At 46.0% G+C, this 26,978-nt stretch overlaps 1 protein-coding gene across 2 annotated transcripts in view; it reads right to left on the bottom strand.

Annotated features, from left to right (window-relative positions):
* LOC127576310 (steryl-sulfatase-like) overlaps window positions 1-26,840 on the bottom strand; it is a 72,909-nt gene extending 46,069 nt beyond the window's left edge. The window contains exons 1-5 of one of the 2 annotated variants that reach the window (XM_052026841.1): window positions 26,811-26,840; window positions 24,945-25,094; window positions 16,063-16,184; window positions 9,477-9,599; window positions 7,566-7,989 (exon numbers count right to left, since the gene is read on the bottom strand). In XM_052026841.1, coding sequence (XP_051882801.1) covers window positions 7,566-7,989; window positions 9,477-9,599; window positions 16,063-16,184; window positions 24,945-25,094; window positions 26,811-26,836 — 845 coding nt within the window. In that variant the 5' untranslated portion in view covers window positions 26,837-26,840. Of the gene's footprint in view, window positions 1-7,565; window positions 7,990-9,476; window positions 9,600-16,062; window positions 16,185-24,944; window positions 25,095-26,452 lie in introns of both variants that reach the window. The other variant, XM_052026842.1, reaches the window with a different exon arrangement.
* Window positions 26,841-26,978: the final 138 nt, after the last annotated feature.

Below are 26,978 nucleotides of genomic sequence, written 5' to 3' on the forward strand. Positions count from 1 at the left end.
AGGGCATAGAGTATAAGAGTCAGAAAGTCACGTTGCAGTTCTACAAAACCTTTGTTAGGGTGCACTTGGAATATTGTGTGCCGTTGTGGTCACCCCATTACAGGAAGGACATGGAAGCTTTGGAGAGAGTTCAGAAGAGATTTACCAGGATGCTGCCTGGATGAGAGGGTATGAACTATAAGGAGAGGTTGCAGAAACTTGGATTGTTTTTTATGGAGCAGTGGAGGCTGAGAGGGGGATGTGATAGAAGTTTATAAGATTATGAGAGGCACAGATAGGGTAGACAGTCAGAATCTACTTCCCCAGGGTAGAAATATCAAAAACTAGAGGGCACAGAGAGTGGTGGGTGCCTGGAACGGGCTGCCGGTGGAAGCAGATACGATAGTGGTGTTCAAGAGGCTTTTAGACAGGCACATGAACATTGGGGAATGGAGGGAAGTGGACCATGTGCAGGCAGAAGGGACTAGTTTAATTTGGCATCATGTTCGGTGCAGGCATCGTGGGCCGAAGGGCCTGTTCCTGTGCTGCACTGTTCCATATTCTAACTGGGTGACACCTCATTTTCAAACAGTAACCCCTTGTTTATAAAGACATAGAGACAGAAACAAACAACACAGAAACAGACCATTTGGTCCACTGAGTCCACTCCAACCATCAACTACCCATTTTTATGTTAATCCTCCCCAACCCATTTTGTTCCTCTCACATTCCCTTCAAATCCCACTAGATTCTCCAACCTGACAGCATGAACATCGTATTCTCCAACTTCCGGTAACTGCTCCCCTCTGTGCCTTCTCCACTTTCTTCTCCCTCCTCCTGATCCAAGGTCCCATCACCCCTTACCTTTCCCCTCCCCCATCCTCTCCCTGTGCCCATCACCCACACACCCGTCCTACTGGTTCCCCTCCCCACCTCCCTCCCTTTATTCCAGGCTCCCCCATCCTCCCCTATCAGATCGCATCATTGTCAGCCTATCACCTCCCAGCTTCTGACATCATTCCCACTCTCCCCCCCCCCCTCACCTGGATCCACCTATCACCTGACAGCTCTTGCTCCACCTTCCCTCCACCTCTTTATATTAGCTCTCTCCCCTCTCTAGATGAAGGGTCTCGACCCGAAACGTCGACTGTCCATTTCCTTCCGTCGATGCTGCCTGAGATCCTCTGGCTCCTCTGTGTGTTGCTCCAGATTTCCAGCACGTGCAGTCTCGTGCCTCCCACCAGACTTTTTTTTACATGCACACACTAGCGGCAATTTGCAGTGGCCAATTAACGTGCAAACTCCACACAGACAGCACTGGAGATCAGCGTTGAACTTAGGTCAGTGGACCTGTGAGGCAGTGGCTCTACCAGTTGTGCTACTGTGCTGTCTTGGTTGTAGATTCGCCAATAGGAAGAGCCAACTTTTCCACATCCAGCCTGTCAAGGTCTGATCAGTCTGAGACCTCGAGGTCCACTTGCCAAGGTTATATTACCGTCACTCATTCATTACAAAACCAGTAGCAGCTTTGTTAAAACTGATAACAATGATGATAAAAAAACAAATGGGGACAGAAGATGCTGGAATCTGGAGCAACAAAGATGCTGAAGGAACTCAGCAGGTCAGATGAAGGGTCTTGACCTGAAATGTCAATGGTCCATTTCCTTCCACAGATGCTGCCTGATCCACTGAGATAAGAGAGAGATTTCTTTATTAGTCACACAGCGAAATGCATCTTTTGCGTAAAGTGTTCTGGGGGCAGCCTGCAAGTGTCACCACGCTTCGGATGCCAACATAGCATGCCCACAACTTCCTAACCCCTACGTCTTTGGAATGTGGGAGGAAACCGGAGCACCCGGAGGAAACCCACACAGACATGGGGAGAACGTACAACCTCCTTACAGACAGCAACGGTAACTGAACCCCGATTGCTGGCACTGTAATAGCGTCGCACTTGCCATGCTAGGACTTTCTTCACTGGAGCGCATGAGAACGAGGGGTGATCTTATAGAGGTATATAAAATCATGAGGAGCACAGACGGGGTGAATGTACACAGTCTTTTTTCCCAGGGTTGGGGAATCAAGAACTAGAGGGCATAGGTTTAAGGTGAGAGAGGAGAGATTTAATAGGGACCTGAAGGGCAACTTCTTCCACACAGAGAATGGTCCGTATATCGAATGAGCTGCAAGAGGGAGTGGTGAGGCAGGTATATTAAGAACATTTAAAAGGTCCTTGGACAGGTACATGGATAGGAAAGGTTTAAAGGGATATGGGCCAAACGCTGGCAAATGGGACTGGCTGAGGTGAGAACCTTGGTCGGCATGGACGAGTTGGGCCGAAGGGCCTGTTTCCGTGCTGTGTGAATCTATAAACAGAACAAAGGAACAAAAACACGAGTGCAGCACCAGAGTTCGGGCTGCGCTAATGGAGAGAAACAAACTGAATCAAGATCACAGTTGGCAGTAGTAGGAGCTGATTGGAATGAGAACTGACTGAAGTATCTTGGGTACATGACAGAGAGAAGGATAAGACGTACAAGAGCAAGGCCAAAGCAAGCGAAAGGTGAATGAGAGAAGACAGATACATGAACAAGAAAGGGGGTGAAGTTAATGAAACCAACGCAGGGAGATTACAGTAAAAGAGTGCAGGCATAGTTCAGGTAGAAGGCAGAGGGGGCAGGGAGACTTCAAGAGACCTGTTGCTAATTCCAATAATATTTTGTTTTTCATCTCAGTGAACGTGCAGGCAGTTGGGAGTTGAGGAGGAAGAGGGTGGCAGAAGAGGAGCTGGAGTTGGCTTGGAGTTTCAGACAAAAACAAGCAACAAGTAATAAGTAACAAGCTTGTTAGATCTGGAGATGATGTTGTCCAGAAGGTTCTTCTGAAGTCAAGAAAGTGGTGCAAATCTTATGATTATAGCCATTTTATTAGGTGTTTATCATATTACAGGTTAGACAGGTTTAGCCTATACCAGCAAGCAAGGCAAGTAATGTAACAGTAACCAAGGAACCCAAGCACATGCTTTCCTTTCATACTGCAAACCCATCTGAACATGTTTTAGATAAGAAATCTCTTTAACAGGTACTGACTGAATCATACTTCAGCTTCGCAGACAAAGAAACTACAGAAGTATAGAACCAAATGTTCTACAAGTTACTAAAAGTTTACAGACAAACAGGTGATATAAGTAAGCATAAAGCAAACTAAAATTACAAGGAAAAACACAATAAAAACAATCTGGACCCCAATACAGCAAGCGAGACATATTTCACAACATATGTCAGTGATAATAAACCTGATTCTGATGTCAACTCAGCACAGTCCATGGGGAGCAATACAGTCAATAAATCTCAGCAGCCAATGAAAAAATCCAAGCCTGAGCTTTGGGTGAACTCCAAGCAGATGTGCACACATGCATGCGCGCGCGCACACACACACACACACTTGTGCAATGTGACCACTTATGTGAAGAAATGCACCACCTATCAAACAAAACCTGACACCGAGCTACAAGGAGATATTGAAAAAGATGTTCAAAGACTTGTTTTGAAGAAGGTTGTAAATCAAAGGGATAGACTAGAGTTGAGGGGGTAGTCTCTGAGCATAATGAATCGACCGCATGGTTGACAGTGGTGAAATGATGAAAACTGGAGGAGAGCTGCGATCTCACAGGGTTGTAAACCGGGGTAGGTACAGGGATTTAAATTGCACGCATACAAGCAACTTATGCACAATACCAACAGGGAAATGAAGGGGGCATGCTCTGCCAGTTTTCAGTGAGTAATTAAGAAATAGAACAGTACAGCACGGGAACAGGCCCTTTGGCCCATGATGTATGTGCCGACCATGATACTGATTTAAAATGATCTCATCTGCCTGCACACGGTCAATATCCCTCCATTCCCTGTCTGTCCACGTGTCTGTCTAAATGCCTCTTAAATGTTGCTGTTGTACCTCCTTCCACCACTTCTCCTAGCAGCACTTCCAGGGTCCTACCCACTATAGAACATAGAATATTACAGCACAGTACAGGCCCTTCAGCCCACGATGTTGTGCCAACATTTTATTCTGCTCTAATGTCTATCTAACCCTTCCCTCCCATTTCTCTATCATTCATGTGGCTATCTACGAATCTCTTTCACGTCCCTAATGTATCTGCCCCTACCACCTCTGCCGGCAGTGTGTTCCACGCACCCACCACTCTGTAAAAAAAACTTACCCCTGACATCCCCTTTATACCTTCCTCCAATCACCTTAAAATTATGTCCCCTCATGTTAGCGATTGTTGCCCTGGGAAAAAGTCTCTGACTGTCCACTCGATCTATGCCTCTTATCATCTTGTACACCTCTATCAAGTCACCTCTCATCCTCCTTCTCTCCAAAGAGAAAAGCCCGAGCTCACTCAGCCTATCCTCATAAGACAAATGTCTATGTTTAACAAAGAAAGTGCCTCAAATCTCCTTTAAACTTCGCCCCTCTCACCTTAAAGCCATGTTTTTGACATTTAGTATTTGACATTTCCACCCTGGGAAATAAACTCTGACTATCCACACCTTGTATTCTTCTGCAATGTCACCCCTCAGCCTCCACTGAAAACAACCCAAGTTTGTCCAACCTCCCCTTATAGCTAATACCCAATCATCTGATGACTTTCATTGTTGCCTTTACTCTTTGATGTTGGGTTGACGGTTATGGAGATAGGGTGCAGCCAGGTCAAGAATCTGTACAGAAGGAGGTTGATTGTAAAAACTGCAGAGAAAGCAAGAACATATCAAATGAGGAGCAGGAGCAGGCCACTAGGTTCGTCTAGCCTGCTCTGTCATTCAACATGATGATGAAAAACGTTTCAAAGATAGGTTAGGAAATTGTGGGCATGCTATGTTGGTGCCGGAAGCGTGGCGACACTTGCGGGCTGCCCCCAGGACACTCTACGCAAAAGGTACATTTCACTGTGTGTTTCGATGCACGTGTGACTAATAAAGATATCTCATCTTACAATGGCTGTTCTAACTGGAACCTCAACCCTGCATTTCCATGTAACCCCCATTCATCTTGTGCACCCCCACTTATCAAGAATCTATCCAGCTTCCACTGCTTCCACCATCCTTCGAGTCAGAGTCATAGAGCATGGAAACAGCCCCTTCGAGTTTCCATGCAAACACATCCATGCCAACCATGGTGCTCACCAAGCTGGTCTCATTTGCCTGCATTTAGCCCAGAAGCCTCTAAACCGTTCTGATCCATCTACTTTTCCAAGTGTCTTTTAACTGTTGTTATTGTACCTGCCTCAACCACTTTCTCTGGGAGCTCATTCTATATACACATCATGCTCTGCACAAAGAAGTTGCCTCAACATCCCTTTTAAATCTTTCACCACTCACCTGAAACACATGTCCTCTAGTTTTTAGTTCCCCTTCTATAGGGGAAGGACTGTGCGGTGACCCATTAACTTTAAACAATGACTCACATGTACATCGAAACACACAGTGAAATGCATCTTTTGTGTAGAGTGTTCTGGGGGCAGCCCGCAAGTGTCGCCACACTTCCAGCACCAACATAGCACGCCCACAACTTCCTAACTCGTACATCTTTGGAATGTGGGAGGAAACCCGTGCAGACATGGAGAGAACGTATAAACTCCTTTCAGACAGTGACCGGAATTGAACCCGGGTCACTGGCACTGTAATAGCGTTACGCTGCTACACTACCGTGCCTGCAATCTTATCGTTCCAGCTCCTCTCACATCCTCTCCACATCCATCCTATCAAGATCCCTCCAGATCTTACGCTAGGGAGAATGTGACAATGTGAATGTAAGAGCTTGGCAGTGGAGATCTGGAGACACAACAGACTGCAGATGCTGGAATCTGGAGCAACAAACAATCTTCAGGAAGAAGTCAGCAGGTTGAGCACAGCTCAAACACCATCTATAAATTTGCCAATGACACCTCTGTTGGCAGAACCTGAGATGGCGACGAGGAGGAATACAGAGTGAGATAGATTGGCTGGTTGAGTGGTAGCGCAACAACAACCTTGCACTGAATGTCAGGAAGACCAAGGAACTGACTGTGGACTTCAGGAAGGGGAAGCTGGGAGAACATACACCAGTCCTCATTGAGGGGTCAGCGGTGGAAAGGGTGAGCAGCTTCAAGTTCCTGGGCATCAGCATCTCAGAGGATCTACCCAGGGACCAACACATTGATGTAATCATGAAGAAGGTATGCCAACAGCTTTACTTTGTTAGGAATTGAGGAGATTTGGTTTGTCACCAAAGACTCTTACAAATTTCTACAGATGTACGGCGGAGAGCATTCTGACTGGTTGCATCACCCCCTGGTATGGAGGCTCCAATGCACAGGATCGCAAGAGGCTGAGGTTGTAGACTGAGCCAGCTCCATCACTGGCACAACCCTCCCCACCATCAAGGACGTCTTCAAGCGGCAGTGCCTCAAGGCAGCGGCATCCATCACTAAGGACCCTCGCCATCCGGGACATGCCCTCTTCTCGTTACTACCATCGGGGAGGAGGGACAGGAGCCTGAAGACACACAGTCAACGATTGAGGAACAGCTTCTTCTGCTCCACCATCAGATTTCTGAACGACCCATGAACACCATCTCATTATTCCTTTTTCTTTTGCACTAATTATTTATTTTTGTAATTTATAGCAATTTTTATGTCTTTGCACTGTACCGCTGCCGCAAAACAACAAATTTCACATCATACGTCAGTGATAGTAAATCTGATTCTGATTCATCTGTGGGAGGAAAGGAATTGTCAATGTTTTGGGTAGAAACCCTGCATCAGCAGAGATTTGGAACTTGTTTATGAAGGGGAGGGATGATGTAAAATGATAAGATTATGCTTAGGACTGGTTTCAGCTAGGGTTGAGAAGATAGCTCTTGTTGGTTATGCAGCACTTATCCTTGGAAAGTGCGAATTAAGGTTTTCAACATTACAAGCTTCGAAGCTAAAAGGGAATACAAGCCAAATTTATGCAACCTCACAATATAAATGTAAAGATTCAAGGCCTGTTAATGAACATAGAACACAGCACAGTACAGGCCCTTCAGCCCACAATGTTGTGCCGACATTTTATCCTGCTCTAAGATCTATCTAACCTTTCCCTCCCACATAGCCCCCTATTTTTCTATCATTCATGTGTCTATCCAAATGTCTCTTACATGTCCCTAATGTATCTGCCCCCACAACCTCTGCAGGCAGTGCGTTCCACGCACCCGCCACTCTCTATGTAAAAAAAAACTTACCCCTGACATCCCCCTTATACCTTCCTCCAATCACCTTAAAATGATGTCCCCTTGTGTTAGCCACTGTCGCCCTGGGAAAAAGTCTCTGACTGTCCACTCGATCTATGCCTCTTATCATCTTGTACACCTCTATCAAGTCACCACTCATCCTTCTTCTCTCCAAAGAGTTACTGTTGTGCCAAACACACAAGGCCATTAGGAATTAGTGATCATTCCAAAACTGATTGCATAAAGTGGGGTTAGTTGATGCCAAACATAATGAGGGTTCATGCACAAAGGATGCCTTCAAATAAACAGGTCATTGGATTCACATCTCCTACCGTTCCAAGAAGCTTATGGCCTCACTGGTCATTCTCTGCGTCAAGTTGTCAAACGAAAAGGGCTGCTGAATGATTTTCTCATCTTGCATCAGGATGCAGTTGAGGTTGCGAAACTGGGATAAGAAGAGCACCAGAACGACAAGCAGCAGTGCCGCGGCCAGGAAGACAGAACCCAGAGTTCTCCAAGGTACCCTCAGGAGTGCCAGGTAGTCCAGGAGCAGCAGCGTGAAGAGTGCCAGGGTAACGAGCTGGAGAGTGGTATGGATGACATGCTGAGATCCCATGATAAAGACGTTGCTGCCGTTGGGCTTGCAGTTGCGCAGATTAGTCAACGGCAGGCCGTAGAAGTAATCAAACCCGTGGCGAGCTGGATGATGACAGTGATCATCACTTGTTTCACAATTTAAACCAAGGTGCCACTTCCCTGTCAAGCAAACCATTGGATGTAAGAACAAAGCAACTTGCATTTACAGGCCAACCCTGGGTTACATAAGGATTGAGTTCCTGAGAACTTTCTATAAGCTGATTTCTGCATCAGTCAGAAATGTTCATTTTTTTCTAGTAACCCACATCGTATCACTCTACATACACTTCAGTCAATAATCACCCTAATACTAAACTAGTGGAATGTATATCCCCTCCACTGACTCTGTCTGTACTTCCCGCTGCCTCAGGAAAGCAGCCAACATTATCAAAGACCCCCTCCCACCCCGGTCATTCTCTCTTCTCCCCCCTCCCATCGGGCAGAAGGTACAAAAGCCTTAAAACATGTACCACCAGGCTCAAGGACAGCTTCTATCCCGCTGTTATAAGACTTTTGAACAGACCTCTTGTACAGTAAAGATGGACTCTTGACCTCACAATCTACCTCGTCATGGCCCTTGCACCTTATTGTCTACCTGCACTGCACTTTCTCTGTACTGGTAACACTATATTCTGCATTCTTTTATTGTTTTCCTTTTGTACTACCTCAATGTACTTAATGATCTGTCTGGACGGCACGCAAACAAAAGCTTTTCACTGTATCTCAGTACATGTGACATAATAAACCAATTATCAATTAACATATCATATTGCTCTATTTACAGTTACTATAGTTCTTTTATTTCATTGAATATTCATCTTAACACTACCCATAATCAAACTAATGGAATATATACTGTAACCAGTCATTAATGAATGCCATAAAAGTTTTTTAAATTAAATTTACTAGCTTGAAAAATGCTTTAAAAATGCATGGGAGAATTTGCGTAAAGTCAGATTTCCATAAGTCAGGTCATTCGTAACCCGAGGAGCCCCTGTATATTGAGAAAACAAAAAAAAATTCTGGGAATCCGAAAGAAAAACAGAAAATGTGCAGTAGGTCAGGCAGTATCTGAGGAAAGAGTTTCAGGTCAATGATCTTTCATCAAAAGTGAGGAAGCATGTGTGCTTACGTCGGGCATTGTTGGTGCAACGACAGAGTTGGAATGAGGAAGAGTTAAACTGACCAGCAACCGGAAGTTCAAGCTCACTCTTGAGGACTGACGGGAAATGTTCTGTAATGCCGTTGACTACGAGTGCAGGGGATACACGGCGAGGAGGCAGGGGGCAGATGAGAGGGTGAGCATGGACCCACAAAAGCCCAGGAGGGCTCACTATAGCAACAACGCGGGTAAAAGAGAGTCCATGATAGGAAGAGTGAGTGCGTGCATTCTCTCTTTGGTGATTTTTATGTCTTTGCACTGTACTACTTCTGGAAAACAACAAATTTCACGTCAATTGTCAGTGATAATATATCTGATTCTGGTGTATGCAAAGAATGCAGGCAAAGTAGAGGGGTCGAGAGTGAGAGCTGAAGGCAGAGGCTCACATGGAAGGAATTCCGACCTAAGGGCCTCTGCATCAGAAGGTGCAGCTGCTACCTCTTACCTATTAAGGCAGTGGAGTAGCCTTGCTCTTTCAACAGCTTGACAAAGGTGGTCTCATTGGTGGGAAGCCCACCTGACCCTGCTGCAAAAATGAAGACACCAATTCTGTGGAAGGAGGTCATTCCTGAAAGAGAGAACAACTTAGTCCTTTCGAGTTATAGAGCTGTACAGCACAGAAGCAGGCTCTTCAGCCCATCATGTATGCTGCCCATTGTACCTATCTACACTAATCCCCATGCATCCACATCAGGTTCATGGCCTTCCACGTCTTGATCATTCCAGTGAAACAAAGGACTGCAGATGCTGGAATCTAGATGAAAAACACGATGATGCTGGAGGAACTCAGCAGCATTCAAATATTTGACTTCTCAAAAATACATCACCTCACACTTGTCAGGATTAAATTCCATCTGCCAATGCTCTACCCGACTTTCCATCCAAGATGCATCCTGCTGTAGCCTTAGACAAACTTCCTTGGTATCTACAACACCATCAACTTTCAGATCATCTGCAAATTTACTAATTGCAACTCCCACATTCACATCCAAGTTGTTAATAAATCACAAACAGCAGGGGTCCCAGCACCGACCCTTGTGGAACATCACTGCTCACAGACTTCCAATCAGAAAAGCATCCTTCCACCTCCATCACCAAACCAAATTTGGATCTAGTTAGTCCTGAATCCCACATGCCTTAAATTGAACAAAGATGACAGATGAATTAAAGGGGAACCATAGATTGCAGAAAGGATTTTGACAGGTTGGTGGAAGGGACAGACACTTGTCAGGTGAAGTTTAATGTGGAGAAGTGCAAGATAATGTATTTTGGTGGCGAGAATGAGGAGAGGCAATACTAGACAGAATAAAGGATATTGTTCTAAAAAGGGTATTACATTGGTGGTTCAGTGGTAGAATTCTTGCCTGCTACGCGGGAGGCCCAGGTTCGATTCCCAGCCAATGCAAAATATCATTTTGTAGGCAGGCACAGTAGTGCAGTGGTTAGCGTACCAGGTTCAATTCCAGCCACTGTCTATAAGGAGTTTGTACGTTCTCCCCATGTCTGTGTGGGTTTCCTCCGGGTGCTCTGGTTTCCTCCCACAACCAAAGACGTACAGGTTAGGAAGTTGTGGGCATGCTATGTTGGCGCCGGAAGCCTGGTGACACTTGCAGGCTGCCCCCAGAACACTCTACGCAAAAGATATATTTTACTGTGTGTTTCAATGTACATGTGACTAATAAAGATATATTATCTTATCTTAGATCGATGAAGTTTATAAGCAGTTTACAATTCTGGGCTTTATCAACAGACACATTGAGCATGAAGGAAGGGAGTTCGTTGGGATGGTCTCCAGTTTGCTGCTACACTGCAAAGTCTCTTCACGGTATGCCTACCTTGAGGAAGTTTTCCTCCTCTCTTTGATGGGAGTTCTGTGAGACCCTCCCTCACTGTTCCTCCTCTCTGTGAATTCTGTCGCTCCCTGACCACACTCTCACTCAGACTTGCTACCACAGCCTCATGTCCTCACCTCCCAGCCTCTGTGTCACTATTCCCGCTCTCCCCTCCGCCATCTGCCTGTCACCACTCTTCACCTGGATCCATCTATCGCCTGCCAGCTCTTGCTCCACCCCACCACTCCCCTCCCCCCTTTACACTGGCTATCTCCCATCTACCTTTCAGGCCAGATGAAGGGGTTCCACCCGAAACATTGACTGTTTCTCTCCACAGATGTTGCCTAACCTGCCGAGTTCCTCCAGTATCTTGGTTGTTGCTTTATAAAGTACTGGTCTGGCCTGGGGTATTGTGTTCAATTCTGGTCACCAGGTTATAGGAAGGAAGTGAAGACATTACAGGGGGTCCAGGAAAGATTTACAAGAAAGGTTCCTGGGAACGATATATTGGATAGGCTGGGACTGTGTTCTTCGAAGAGAAGGCTGAGGGGAGATTGGTGCATAAAATGTTGATGGGTTTGGTCAGAGGGGATAGTGGGCCTTTGGTGAAGCGGTTAGGGACTAGAGGACACCGGTAGGGGCAGGCATGGTAGTGTAGCGGTTAGCGTAACGCTATTACAGCGTCAGTGACCCGGGTTCAATTCCAGCCGCTGTCTGTAAAGAGTTTGTACATTCTCCCCGTGTCTGCGTGGGTTTCCTCCGGGTGCTCCGGTTTCCTCCCACATTCCAAAAAAGACATATGGGTTAGGAAGTTGTGGGCATGCTGTGTTGGTGCCAGAAACGTGGCGACACTTGCGGGCTGCCCCCAGAACACTCTACGCAAAAGATGCATTTCACAGTGTGTTTCGATGTACATGTGACTAATAAAGATATCTTATCTTATATTAAAAAAAAAGGAAGACAATTCGGAGTGACATGAGGAAAAACTTTTATCATTGTGTGTTTGGAATCTGGAACGTCCGACCTACAGATATGATGAGGGCAGGTTCCATCAAGGCCTTCCAGAGTGAACTGGATAAATACGTATATGAAAAACGTGCAAGGCAATGGAGTAAGCACCAGTGGCTGGAACTAGATAAGGTTTCTTTATTAGTCACATGTACATTGAAATACAGTGAAATGGATCTTTACGTAGAGTGTTCTAGGTGCAGCCCACAAGTGTCACCACACTTCCAGCGCCAACATAGCATGCTCACAACATTCTAACCCATAGGTCTTTGGAATGTGGGAGGTGTTACGGACTCAGTGAAGGTCCCTTTAAGATAGAGAGAGAGAGAGTGTGTGTGTGTGTGTGTGTGTGTGTGTGTGTGTGTGTGTGTGTGTGTGTGTGTGTGTATATGTGTGTGTGTGTGTGTGTGTGGGGCGTGCTTACGTCAACAGAAGATAAAGGATGTAATGAAGTTGTTGAAGAAGTCAGAAGAAGAGGAGAGAGAGAGAAAGAAGGGAGAGAGACACCAGCCTGCTAGTTTATCTGTCGATGGATGAGAAACAATAACTGTGTCTGTCACTGAAATCCATGTATGGAAATTGGAAGTAATCTGGTGGAGTTCACTTTGTTGCTGACCTGTAGAAGGAAACAGGTATTTGTGTGGATGACCACGATTCAGATGCTTTTCGGGGTGAGGAAGTCACTACCGAGTAAACACTGAAGTGTCGTTTGGGTTCCATCGTGGAACATTTGGACTTTGTAATTACTCTCTCTATGTTTCTCTACATCTACGTCTTATCTTCAGACAACGGTGGTTGTTGAAGAAACCCTTGCTCATGTTTCACCTTATGGCTTGCGGAACTGAACTTTAAGAACCATTCCTGAACTTGGAGTTTGGGACTTTGCCACACACACACACGAAGAGTTTAGTTTTTGGGGTTAATGTTCAAGGTTTAACATTTTTGAATTTTAACATACTAACATTTTTACTTCTATTTTTCGTATTATCATAAGTAGTGATTAATAAAATAGTTTTTAACACTGAATCATGCTTAGTGTGTTTCTTTTGTTGCTGGTTCGTGACAGAGGAAACCAGAGCACCTGGAGGAAACCCATGCAGACACGGGGAGAATGTACAAACTCCATACAGACACTGGCCGGAATTGAACCCAGGTCCTGTAAAGAGCCAGAATGGGCAAGATAGGCCAAATGGCTTCCTCTTGTGCTGTAATCGTTCTACAGTTCTCCGACTTCGACCTCCTCAACGTCACTGATCCCACGAGGCCCAACACAAGCTCAGAAAACAGCATCCCAGCTTTCATCTGGGCCAATTACAGCATTCCAGACCCAGCAGGGAGTTTAACAATTTCAGCTAATGCAAAAGCAAACTGCTGTTGTGCTGAAGTGGTTGGGGGAGGGAAGGTAGTCTACACCAGCAACCCTTGCAGCAGCATAACCTGCTCCCTTCTCTCCTGGCTTCCCCCTTAATGCATCTGTCACATTCACTTAAGCACTTTATTACAGAGCGATTCACTTTCCCAGCCCTCTCTGGGTGAAGAAGTTTCTTTTTCACTCCCACTTTGATTTCTTGGCATCTGTCCAATACTTCAGTATTGTTTGTTCTGACAAGTGGAAGTACCCTCACTCTGCTGTTCAGGACCCTTTTGTAATTTTAAAAGCTCTCTTGGAGGTCTGAGTGCTTGTTTTGCTTTTATTGACCTGCATTGCAACCTCTTATGAATCTATGTATTTGGACTTCCAGATGCCTTTGTCCCTATTGCATTTTTATTTCCCAATTACTATGCAACCCCATTTTTCTTACCAAAAGGCGATATCTACGTTGAAATTGATTGGAAATTGCATGCCCGCCCTGCACGTTTATTAATGTGTCTTTGGAACCGGTCGGAGTATTGAATAACATTCCTATTGGCTGTCACCCTCACACTTGAAATTATGGTTTTGATTTCAATTTTTTGTTATTCATTCAGGGGGCTTGTGGGCTTTGCAGGCTGAGCCATCATTTACTTGCCCATCCCTACTTGCTCTTGAGAAGGTGGTGGTGAGCTGCCTTCTTGAACCACTGCAGTCCTTGAGGTGTGGGTACACCCACAATACTGTTAGGGAGGGAGTTCCAGGATTTAGACCCAGCGACGGTGAAGGAACGGCGATATATTGCCAAGCCAGGATAGAGTGCGTCTTTGAGGGCAACTTCCAGGGGGTGGTGGTCCCCAGGCTTTTGCTGCCCTTGTCCTTCTAGCTGGTAGAGGTGGTGGGTTTGGAAGGTGCTGTCTCAGGAGTCTTGGTGAGTTGCTGCAGTGCAAGGTACAAACTGCTGCTAGTGTGCGTCGGTGGTGGAGTGAGTGAATGGTTGTGGATGGGGTGCCTATCAAGTAGGCTGCTATGTCCTGCATGGTGTCGAGCTTCAGGAGTGTTGTTGAAGCTGCATTCATCCACTCATTAATACAAATGGTGAGCAATTGTGTTCCTAATGAAACCCCACTTCCTACCTTCTGTTACTCTGAATAACTAACCTTTACTTAGATGAGATATCTTTATTCGTCAGATGTACATCGAAACACACAGTGAAATGCGTCTTTTTGTGTAGTGTTCTGGCGCCAACATAGCATGCCCGCAACTTCCTAACCCGTACGTCTTTGGAACGTGGGAGGAAACCGGAGCACCCGGAGGAAACCCATGCAGGCACGGGGAGAACGTACGAACTCCTTACAGACAGCGGCTGGAATTGAACCCGGGTCGCTGGCGCTGTAAAGCATTACCCTGTGTTGTGTGTCTTACAGCCAAGTAGCTATCTGTTCTGCTGCTTGTCCCTTGAATCTGTTCAATTTGATCTCATTCATTAGTCTATTACATTACTGAAGGCAGTGCTACATAACCCCTGGCTACTCTTAGCTGAATTCCTTGAAGAGCTAACAGAGATTGGTCAAGCAAGACGTGGCCTTTTGAAATTCATTTCAACTATTAATTATAACTATCTGGATGTGCTGCTTGGAACTGCTTCTTATGCCCGTATGCATGTAAAATTTGTAATCAACCAGGAACTGGGGATGAGAGTGGAGTGAAAGCCGAAATATGCACAAGCAGGTCCACTCGCAGATCACAAAATATGTGACATCACTGAAAAGAAATTCCCATCGACAGTCAGATCGGAGGGGGGGGGGGGGGGGGGGGGGGGGGGGGGGGGGAATAGGTTGTATGTCAGGCAACGTTGATTACCCCTGCCTATTTGCTCTTAATCTGAGAGGCTTTCTCTGCCATTTCAGTGAGTAATTAAGAAACATATAAATAGTATAAACATTAAACATATGAAGAAACATATAAACATATATGTACCAATCATGATGCCAATTTAAAATAATCCCATCTGCCTGCACGTGGTCCATATCCCTCCATTCCCTGCCTGTTCATGTGTTTGTCTAAATGCCTCTTACATGATGCTGTTGTATCTGCTTCCACCAGTTCTCCTAGCAGCACTTCCAGGCACTTATCACTCTCCATGTAAGAAAATGTGCCTCAAATCTCCTTTAAACTTCACGCCTCTCACCTGAAAGTCCTCAAGTATTTGACATTTCCATCATGGCAAATAAACTCTATCTATGCCTCTCATAAATTCTTTATACTTCTGTACGGTTGTCCCTCAGCCTCCGGTGTTCCATAGAAAACAATCCAAGTTTGTCCAACCTCCCTTTATAGCTAATACGCTCTAATCCAGGCAGCATCCTGGTGAGTTACTGAAGGGCATATTTCCCTGCATCTGCAGCCACATATGGGTCAGAAGATATTGTCTCCCGAGGAACATTTGTGAACCAGATGGATTTTCACAATAATCTGATCACTTTGAGGTCATTATTACTGGTATCCGATTTAACTAATTACTTGAACTCACATTGGGATTTGAACCTGTACCTTGAGTTCAGTGGAATACTGGTCCATTCATTGGTCCTCGATGTTACTGTACCCAGGGGGTGAGAAGTGGTCATAACAGAGACCCAATGATAGACCCCTTACTACTCTCCAGTCAGAAAGACACCTATCTGTAGCTTGCTCCTCCAGAAATCTCACTGCTAGTCTAGTAACCTAACCACTATGTTACTGCGTGCCCTGCTTTAGCACGATTTCGCCTAATGGTCCCAACGGCTTTCTTCAAGCAAGCAGTTCCCCGGTCACATCACTGTAGTTGCAAATGCACTTACCTGACCTGACTGGGTATCGACCTGTCAGAATGGCCGCTCTGCTTGGGGTGCACAATGAAGCTGCAGCTACATGATGGGTCAACAACACTCCATCCTCTGCCAGGCTGTCTATATGAGGGGTCCTGTAACGGGAGGAAATGCATCGCCGAGGTTTTCAAGAGAATTGCTGATGAGAAAACATCTAAAATTTACCTTAATGCCCAGAATGGCAATTCAAATGCACAGGAACATAAGAAGCTGAAGAGAGTAGTGGACTCAGCCCAATACATCACGGGTCCCTCCCTCCCCACCAAGGTAGTATGTACAGGAGGTGTTGCCTCAAGAAGGCAACATCTATCGTCAAAGATCCCCACCATCTGGGCCATGCCATCTTCTCGCAGCTACCATCAGGCAGGAGGTACAGAAGCCTGAAGTCCCACGCCACCAGGTTCAAGAACAGCTACTTCCCTTCAACCATTCCATTCTTGAAGCAACCTGCACAACCCTAACCACTATGATGAAAAACACGACGATGCTGGAGGAACTCAACAGGCCAGGCAGCATCCGTGGAGAAAAGTAGGTGGTCAACATTTCGGGTCAGGACCCTTCTTCAGGACTGAAGATAGGAAAAGGGGAAGCCCAATATAGAGGAGGGAAAAGCAGAGCAGTGATAGGTGGACAAAGGAGGGGAGGTGGGGTGGGCACAGGGTGGTGATAGGGAGATCCAGGTAAGAGATAGTGATAGGCAGGTGTGGGGGAGAAGGGGAGGGCAGGTTATACAAAATTATGTTTTTGTTGAGAGTGCTGTGTCTCTAATACTATGTCCCTGAGATGCTGCTGCAAGTAAGTTTTTCATTGCACCTGTGCATACATTGGTATCAGTTTATTATTGTCACATGTACTGAGGTCCAGTGAAAAACTTGTCTTGCATATCGTTCGTACAGATCAATTCATTACACAGTGCATTGAGGTAGTACAGGGTAAAACTATAACAGAATGCAGAGTAAAGTGTCACAGCTACAGAGGAAGTGCAGTACAGGTAGACATGTACTTGTGCATAATGAAAATAAACTTAACTTTGACCAAAGTACAATATCTATTTAATCTATTTAAACAGGAAAAGCTGATTTAAATTCATAGATACAGCACGGAAATTGGTCCTTTGGTCCTCCAAGTCTACACTGAGCAGCAAGCACCCATTCACACCAATCCTATTTTTATTTCCCTACATTCTCATGAATTCCACCCAGAACCTACCACTCTCGCTTATATACCAGAGGCAGTCTATCCACTGACTTCCATGTCTTTGTGGTGTGGGAAGGTACTGGAAACAGGGCTGATGCATTGAGGTAGTACAAGGAAAAACAATAACAGAATTTCGAAAAAAGTAGAGTTACAGTTACAGAGAAAGTGCAGTGCAGGCAGACAATATGGTGCAAGGCCATGATGAGGTAGATTGCGAGGTCAACAGTTCATCTTATCATACTAGGGGACCATTCAATCGTCTTATAACAGAAGCTGTCCTTGAGCCTGGTTGTACTTTTGTATCTGTTCGATGGGAGGGGGGGGAGAAGAGAGAATGTCTGGGGTGGGAGGGGTCTTTGATTATGTTGGCTGCTTTACTGAGGCAGCAAGAAGTGTAGACAGAGTCGATGGAGGTGAGGCTGGTTTCCGTGATGTGCTGAGTTGTGTCCACAACTCTCTGCAGTTTCTTGTGGTCCTGGGCAGAGCAGTTGCCGTACCAAGCCGTGATGCATCTGGATAGGATGCTTTGGTGTATCTATAAAAATTGGTGAGGTTCTGAATTTCTCAGGGTTAACTAGGCTAGGTTAGTGGCGGCAGGGAACAGTCTGTGGCTTCCGCAGCAAGAGGCCTGAAATTTCTGATTGTGCACAGAGGGTTGTGGTAGATAGAGCATATTCTGCCTGGAGGTCGGTGACCAGTGGTGTTCCGCAGGGATCTGTTATGGGACCCCTTACTCTGTGATTTTCATAAATGACTTAGATGAGGATGTGGAAGGGTGGGTTAGTAAGTTTGCTGATGACACAAAGGTTGGCGGTGTTGTGGATAGTGTAGAAGGTTGCTGTAGGTTACAACAGGATATTGAGAGAATGCAGAGCTGGGCTGAGAAGTGGCAGATGGAGTTCAACCCAGATAAGAGTGAAATGATACACTTCGGGAGATGAAATATGAAGGCAGAATACAAGGTTAAATGCAGCACTCTTAGCAGTGTGGAGGAACAGAGGGATCTTGGGCTCCATGACCACAGATCCCTCAAGGTTGCCACGCAGGTCGATAGGGTTGTTAAGAAGGCGTATGGCATATGGAGTGTTGGCCTTCATTAGTCGGGGTATTGAGTTCAAGAGCCGTGAGGTGTTGTTGCAGCTCTACAGAACTCTGGACAGACCACACTTGGAGTATTACGTTCCGTTCTGGTCGTCTCATTATAGAAAGGATATGGAAGCTTTAGAGAGGGTGCAGAGGAGATTTACCAGGATGTTGCCTGGATTGGAGAGCATGTTTTATGAGGATAGGTTGAGTGAGCTCGGGCTTTTCTCTTTGGAGAGAATGAGGATGAGAGGTGACTTGATAGAGGTGCACAAGATGATAAGAGGCATAGATCGAGTGGACAGTCAGAGACTTTTTCGCAGTGCGACAATGGCTAACACGAGGGGACATAATTCTAAGATGATTGGAGGAAGGTATAAGGGGGATGTCAGGGATTTTTTTTTTTTACACAGAGAGTGGTGGGTGCATGGAACACACTGCCGGCAGAGGTTGTGGGGGCAGATACATTAGGGACATTTAAGAGACTCTTAGATAGCCACATGAATGAAAGAAAAATAGGGGGCTATGTGGGAGGGAAGGGTTAGATAGATCTTAGAGCAGGATAAAATATCGGCACAACATTGTGGGCCGAAGGGCCTGTATTGTGCTGTAGTGTTCTACGTTCTAATATTTATTTATTTTGCAAAATCTAAACTTTGCTGGCAAGAGCAGTATTTACCACCCATCTCTAACTGCTCTCGAGAAGGTGCCTTCTTGATCCGCTACAGCCTGACTGGGAAAGGTTCTCTCATAGTGCTTCTGGGAAGTGAGTTTGGAGGGGAACCTGTAGGTACCTTTTAAATCCACCCCCCCCCCCCCCCCACTCTAAACCTATGCCCCCTAGTTTTGGACTCCCCTACCCTGGGGAAAGGACTGTTACCGTCCACCTTATCTATTACCTTCTTAATTTTAGACACTTCTATAAGGTCTCCCTTCATTCTAGGGAATAAAGCCCTAGCCTGGCCAAACTCTTCCTATAACTCAGGCCCTTGAGTCCTGGCAACATCCTCATAAATCTTCTCTGCACTGTCCAGTTTAACCACGTCTTTCCTATAACAGGTGACCAAAACTGTACACAGTACTCCGAGTGCGGCCTCGCCAACAACTTGTACAACTGCAACATAATGTCCCAACTCCTGTACTCTTACAGTTGCCCCGACTGATGAAAACCAGCATGCTCACTGCCTTTTTTCAACACCCTGCCTACCTGTGACACCACTTTCAGCAAACATTCAAATACTGCTCTGGTGGTGTGATTTGCTGATTTTCAGTAAGGAGCAATATTTCTGTGCACGTAAGACAACCAGTTCAATGTAAAGCAAAACTGTGGAGAATGTAAAGGCGACCTAGCAAAAGAAAAGGAAGGGAGATGGACATGGTCCTTAGCTAATCCAGAGACCAAGGCAGGGAGAAAGAGCAGAGACCCTGGAGGATTGAAGGGGTTTGGTTAGATGGTTAGGTAAGAAGCAATGAAAGGATCATAAATAAAAGATGAGAATTTTTGGAAAATGGAAGTTTAACTCAGAGACAAGAAAAGGTAGCAGGCACAAGAGTGTTGGGCGTTCTAAGTGGGGCTTGTTGCAAGTTAGAATACAGCAGCAGAGTTTTGAATGACCCCAGGTTTCTGGTAGGTGGGGTATTGGCTACAAATTACCCAACATTACAGAAAACTTCAGGGCTTCTGTTTGCCCTTTCTGGACACCACTCACTTCCTCAAACGCCCTCAATTCTTGGACAGTCATCTACTGCACCCTCATTTAGTAACAATTGAAATCACATATCAAAGTCAGGAAGCGAAGAATCTTGCCAAACCTGTTGGCTTCATCAAGTGGCTGTATTCATGCCAATTTACTAACTTCCTCCCACTGGTAAAATGTTGATAACATAAATATATTATCAGTGCTGTTCCAAGTTTATCTCCTGTTCTACAGCTGTTTGTGTCTTGAAATGCAATGCAATACAGGTTTTGTCTTGAAATGCAATGCAAATGTACTTGCAATAAAATATGCTACCATTTTGTTTATGGTAAAAATTTGCAATGAATGAAAGTACTTACGAGCTGTAGAATAATACAGCACGAAAGCAGGCCCTTCGGCCCAACTTGTCCATGCCGACCATGGTACCCCCCCCCCCCCCAAGCTAGTCCCATTTGCCAGCATTTGACCCCTGTCCCTCTAAACCCCACCTATCCATGTACTTATCCAAATGTCTTATAAATGTTGTTATTGTACCTGCCTCAACCACTTCCTCTGGCAACTCGTTCCTTATACGCACCACCCTCTGCCTGAAGATGTTGCCCCTCAGGTCCCTTTTAAATCACCTAAAGCCCGTGCCCTCTAATTTTTACTTCCCTTTCCCTGGGAAAAAGACAGTATGCGTTCACCCAATCTATGCCCCTCATTATTTTAATACACTATAAGGTCACCCCTCAATCTCTAATGTTCCAAGGACTAAAGTCCAAGCCTGCCCAACCTCTCTCCATAACTCAGGCCCTTGAGTCCTGGCAACATCCTCATAAAACTTCTCTGCACTGTCCAGTTTGTGTCTTTCCTCTAACAGGGTGACCAAAACTGTACACAATACTTCAAGTGCGGCCTCATCAACATCTTGCACAAATGCAACATAACATCCCAACTCCTAAAATCAATCCCCTGACTGAAGGCCAGCGTGCCAAATGCCTTTCTCACCACCACGTCTGCCTGTGACGCCGCTTTCAGCAAACGATGTACTTGTACTCCTGGGTCCCTCTGTTCCACAACACTCCCCAGGGTCCGACCATTCACTGTATAAATCATACACTGGTTTGGCTTCCCCAATTGCAACAATTTGTACTGATCCGAATTGAACTCCATTTGCCATTCCTTGGCCCATTTTCCTCGCTGATCAAGATTCCCCTGTAATTTTTGATAACATACATGTCACTTTTGCTTTGCTCCTGCAAATTTTTGAGATTCTTTTGAAGATGTTAACATCCTCTGGGTGGCTGTACTATTGGGTGCCAACAGTCATACCTTCCCAACACAACACCTCAGCTTTAATGACAGGGGTAAAGCCTTCAAATGCATCTGCCCACAAAAACTCAGTGCCATCTTTCGCTTGCATGATAGCAACTAATGTGTCTACAACAGAACCATTCTCAACGAAGAGCAGTGCCAAACAAGGCTGCATCATTGCCCCGACATTTATCACCTCAACATTGCACCCCCACCTCCAATGAATCCACTGCATTGAAGCTAATTTGCAGAACTAACAGGAAACTGTTATTGTTTTCCCTTGTACCACCTCGATGCACTGACGTGGTGAAATGATCTGTATGGATGGCGTGTAAAACAAAGTTCTTCACTGTACCTCAGCTCATGTGACAATAATAAACCAACTACCAAAGCGTTCGATTTATGGTGAATACTCTCCAAAACCAAGGTCACCCGAACCCGTACTGGCTTCATTAGCCAACTCAGAACACAAAAAGTAGAAGCAAGTCATCCTCGATCCTGAGGCTTTCTGTCTTTATTCTGCCTTGGGATCAAGGATGACTTAGTTCCACTTTGTGTGTTCTGAGTTGGCTAATGAAGCCAGTATAGGCTCGGGTGACCTTGGTTTTGGAGAGTATTCACCGCAGATGGAACAGCATGGTTGTTCTGTATGCCCCTTCATCCTTGGTTTTCTGGAAGGCTGTTCTGTTGGATGCACTGTACCTCTGGAGATCTGTCATTGAACAATTGTGCACCAGGTTCAAGAACAGCTACCTCCCTTCAACCATTTGGTTCTTGAACCAACCTGCACAACAACTGATCACTTTGCAATGAAATGGATTTTAATTTTTTTTTGTTCTAATTGTGTTCTTTCTTGCAAAAATTGGGTATAATTTATGTTTAATCTATGTTTTTCTTGTGAATGCTGCTTATCCGATGCTATGTGCCTATGATGCTGCTGCAAGGAAGTTTTTCATTGCACCTGTGCACACATGTAAAGTCAAAGTCGAGTTCATTGTCACATGCACAAGTACATGTGTGCACAGGTGCAATGAAAAACTTACTTGCGCACAGCATCAGATAAGCAGCATTCACAAGAAATACATAAATTGAATTGGTTTATTATTCTCACATGGACTGAGGTACAGTGAAAAACTTGTCTTGCATACCGCTCATGCAGATCAATTCATTACATAGTGCATAGTGTCAAAGGGGACATGCCAAATTTCTTTAGCCTCCTGAGGAAGTAGAGGCGCTGGTGAGCTTTCTTGGCCATGGCGTCTACGTGGTTGGACCAGGACAGGCTATTGGTGATGTTCACTCCTGGGAACTTGAAGCTCTCAACCCTCTCAACCTCAGCACCATTGATGTAGACAGGTGCATATACACTGCCCCCTTTCCTGAAGTCAATGACCAGCTCTTTTGTTTTGCTGACATTGAGGGAAAGGTTGTTGTCATGACACCGTGTCATTAAGCTCTCTATCGCCTTCCTGTACTCTGACTCATCGTTATTTGAGATACGGCCCACTGTGGTGGTATCATCTGCAAACTTGCAGATAGAGTTAGAGCAGAATCTGGCCATGCAGTCATGAGTATATAAGGAGTAGAACAGAGGGCTGAGGATGCAGCCTTGTGGGACACTAGTGTTGAGAATAATCATGCCGGAGGTATTGCTGCCTATCCTTACTGATTGCAGTCTGTTGGTTAGAAGGTCAAAGATCCAGTTGCAGAGAGAGGTGTTGAGTCCCAGGTCTCGGAGTCTGGTGATGAGTATGCTTGGAATTATAGTATTGAAGGCAGAGCTGTAGTCAATAAACAATAGTCTAACATAGGTGTTTTTATTGTCCAGATGCTCCAGAGCTGAGTGTAGGGCCAGGGAGATGGCATCCGCCGTACACCTGTTACGGCGGTAGGCGAATTGCAGTGTGTCGAGGTTGTCTGGGAGGCTGGAGTTATGTATGTGACTGTGTGGTTACTGTATGTGTGTGGTGACCGTGTGTATGTGTGTGTGGTGACTGCGTGGGTATGTGTGTGACTGCGTATGTGTGTCGTGACTGTGTGTGGTGAATGACTGTGTGTATGAGTGTGACTATGTGTGGTGTCTGCATGTGTATGTGCTTGCATGCATGCGTGTGGTGACTGCGTGTGTGTGGTGACTGCGTGTGTGTGGTGACTGCGTGTGTGTGGTGACTGCGTGTGTGTGGTGACTGCGTGTGTGTGGTGACTGCGTGTGTGTGGTGACTGCGTGTGTGTGGTGACTGCGTGTGTGTGAGACTGCGTGTGTGTGAGACTGCGTGTGTGTGTGAGACTGCGTGTGTGTGTCCGTGATTGTTGTGTCTGTATCCCAAAACTGCATTGTGATCTTTAAGTCAGTATTCTGATACTGCTGTTATAATCAAATCAATTCAAGTTTGTTTTCATGTACATAAGTGCTGTGAGGTACAGGTACAATGAAAAACTTGCTTGCAGCAGCATCACAGGCACGTAGGTACAGACAGCACACAGAACATAAAGCAACAACCACAAAATGCTGGAGGAACTCAGCAGGTCAGGCAGCATCTAGGGAGGGAAATAAACAGTCGACGTTTCGGGCCGAGACCCTTCATCAGGGCTGGAAAGGGAGAGGGCAGAAGCCGGAATAAGAAGAAGGTGGGGGGAGGGGGAGGAGCACAAGCTGGCGGATGACAGGTGAGTCCAGGTGAGGGGGGGGGGGGGGAAGGTAGGTGGGGGGGTGGTGGGGAGATGCAAGAAGCTGAGAGGTAGAGGAGGAGGAATCTGGTAGGAAAGGGCAGTAGACCGTGGAATAAAGAGAAGGAGGTGGGGAATAGATGGGCAGGTCAGGGGAGGAAAGAGAAGGGGTGAGGGGACCACAGGAATTAGGGAAGACGGGGGGGGGGGGGGAGAAAAAGAAGGGGTGGGGTTACCGGAAGTTTGACAAATCAAGGTTGAGGCCATCAGATTGGAGACTCCCAAGGCGGAATATGAGATGGACACAGCCCAGCGCATCACGGACGCCAGCCTCCCCTCCTTGGACTCTGTCTTTACCTCTCGTTGTCTTGGTGAAGCAGCCAACATAATCAAAGACCCCACCCACCCGGGACATTCTCTCTTCTCTCCTCTTCCATCAGGTAGAAGATACAGGAGGCTGAGGGCACGTACCACCAGACTTAAGGACAGCTTCTACCCCACTGTGATAAGACTATTGAACGGTTCCCTTATATGATGAGATCCACCCTTGACCTCACAAATCTACTCGTTGTGACCTTGCACCTTATTGTCTGCCTGCAATGCACTTCCCTGTAGCTGTGACACTTTACTCTGTACTTTGTTATTGTTTTTACCTGTACTACCTCAATGCACTCTGTACTAACTCAATGTAACTGCACTGTGTAATGAATTGATCTGTACGAACAGTATGCAAGACAAGTTTTTCACTGTACCTCGGTACAAGTGACAATAATAAACTAATACCAATACACACACAGTCAGTCTCACACACACATGCAGTCACTTATACACATACATACACAGTCGCACACACACACATGCAGTCACTCACACACATACATACAGTCACTCACGCACACACAATGAACTTCAAACCTGAGAGTGGTGTTTCCATAACATCCCAAGTCTCCGATACCGAGATCATCCGCCACGAAAAGAACGTAGTTGGGCCGCAAGTTTGCACTTTGGCCGAGATTCGCTTTTGCCCATTGAAGCAGGAAGAACACCACCAAGATATTCATGTTGCTAAAAAAAGAAAGTAAAGTCAGCAAGATCACAGTTAACTCTGCATTACAAGCCTATCTTACAACATCCTACTTCAGCATAAGCAGAAGGAACACTTCCCCTGACAAAGAAGAAACAAAGAGTCAAAGAGTTATACAGCACCAAAACAGGCCCGTCGGCCCAAATCATCCATGCCGACCATGATGCCTTCCTGAGCTGATCCCGTTTCCCTGCAGTTGACCCATATCCCTCTCAACCTTTCTGCTCCATGTACCTGTCCAAATGTCTTTTAAATTATGTGATTGTACCTGCCTCTACCACTTCCTCTGGCAGCTCGTTTCATTTACCCTCTGTGAAGTTGCCCCTCAGGTCCCTATAAATCTTTACCCTCTCACCTTAAACCCATGCCCCCTAGTTTCTAGTTTATCTTCCCTGGGGAAAAGACTGTGTGCATTCACCCACAAAAAGTGACAACCGAGTGCGCTGCAAAAAGCAAAATGCCAGAGGAATCAGTGAGCCAAGCAGCATCTGTGGAGATAAATGGACAGTCAACGTTTTGGGTTAAGACCCTTCACCTGAACTAAGTTTCAGACTGCTTCGTCGAGCACCTTCCCTCCATCCGCAGTACCACGGGATCTCCCGGTGGCCAGCCATTTTAATTCCACTTCCCACTCACATACTGGCATGTCCGTCCACAGCCTCTGCTACTGTCAAGTTGAGGTTAGACACAAATTAGAGGAACAACACCTCATATTGCGCCTCGGTAGTCTCCAACCTGACTGCATGAATATCAATTTCTCTAACTTCCAGTAACCACTCTCCTCTGTCCCTTTGTTCCCTTATCCCACTGGCCCCCATCACCTGCCCCTCCCCCTCAATTTGCCCATCACCCACGCACACTTCCCACTGGTTGCACCTCCTCACCTCCATCCCTTTATTCCATGGTCCACCGTCCTCTCTGATCAGATTCCATCTTCTACAGCCCATTGTCACTTCCACATATCACCTCCCAGCTTCTTACGTATGTCCAACTCTCCCCCCCTCCCTGACCTGCCTATCACCCCCTCACTTGAATTCACCTGTCACCCACCAGCTCTTGCTCCACCTCTCCCCCCTCCCCCCCCCAGCCTTTTTAGACTGCCTATCTCCCTTCTTTCTTTCTAGTTGTGATAAAGGGTCTCGACCCAAAACGTCAACCATCCACTTCCCTCCATGGATGCTGCCTGACCTGCTGAGTTCCTCCAGCGTTTTGTGTGCTGCTCCAAGTTAGCTTCATAATTTATTTTTGAAGTTTTGCTCGCTCAATGCTTACTCAAGTACAGAAAGACATTGAAAAGGACAACATTGCATGCTTAAAAACAAAAAATCAGCAAATTTACCAGATAATTAGGCTGGTTGCGAAGTCAGACTGTAGAGGAAGAGAATCAATCCAGGGAAACACAATGCATTGGTGTCACCTCTGTAGTTAGCAACTAGTGCCAAGGTTAGTTTATACACAAGTTCCTTGATACAACAGCGGTATTATTACCGAATTTATAAATTAGGTAACAGCCATTTCAGCTATTAAAGGTTTGTCAGCTTGTTCACGATCAGATTAAGCTGATGGGCAGCTCGTTCAGCTTCACTCACCGAGCAGGGTCGGGGAGGCAAGTCAGGGAGCTTCAGCAAAATGCTGTTTTGCAGATCGAGGAGGAGGAGGGAGGGGGAAACACTGACCACCCTGCCGTGGAGCATTACCTGCGACCGGCTGCAGCCTCCCTCATCTGGGACACCAACACCTCCCTCTCCTGGCCTGGCCCCGCCCTCTGCCACAGGCCCCGCCCTCTGCCACCGCCCCATCCCCACCAGGTGTCAATCATCAAGCTCCGCCCCCTGTCCTAAGCCACGCACCAAACGCAGTCCCCG

The sequence above is a fragment of the Pristis pectinata genome, chromosome 11 (genome assembly GCF_009764475.1).
Source record: "Pristis pectinata isolate sPriPec2 chromosome 11, sPriPec2.1.pri, whole genome shotgun sequence".
NCBI lineage: Eukaryota > Metazoa > Chordata > Chondrichthyes > Rhinopristiformes > Pristidae > Pristis > Pristis pectinata.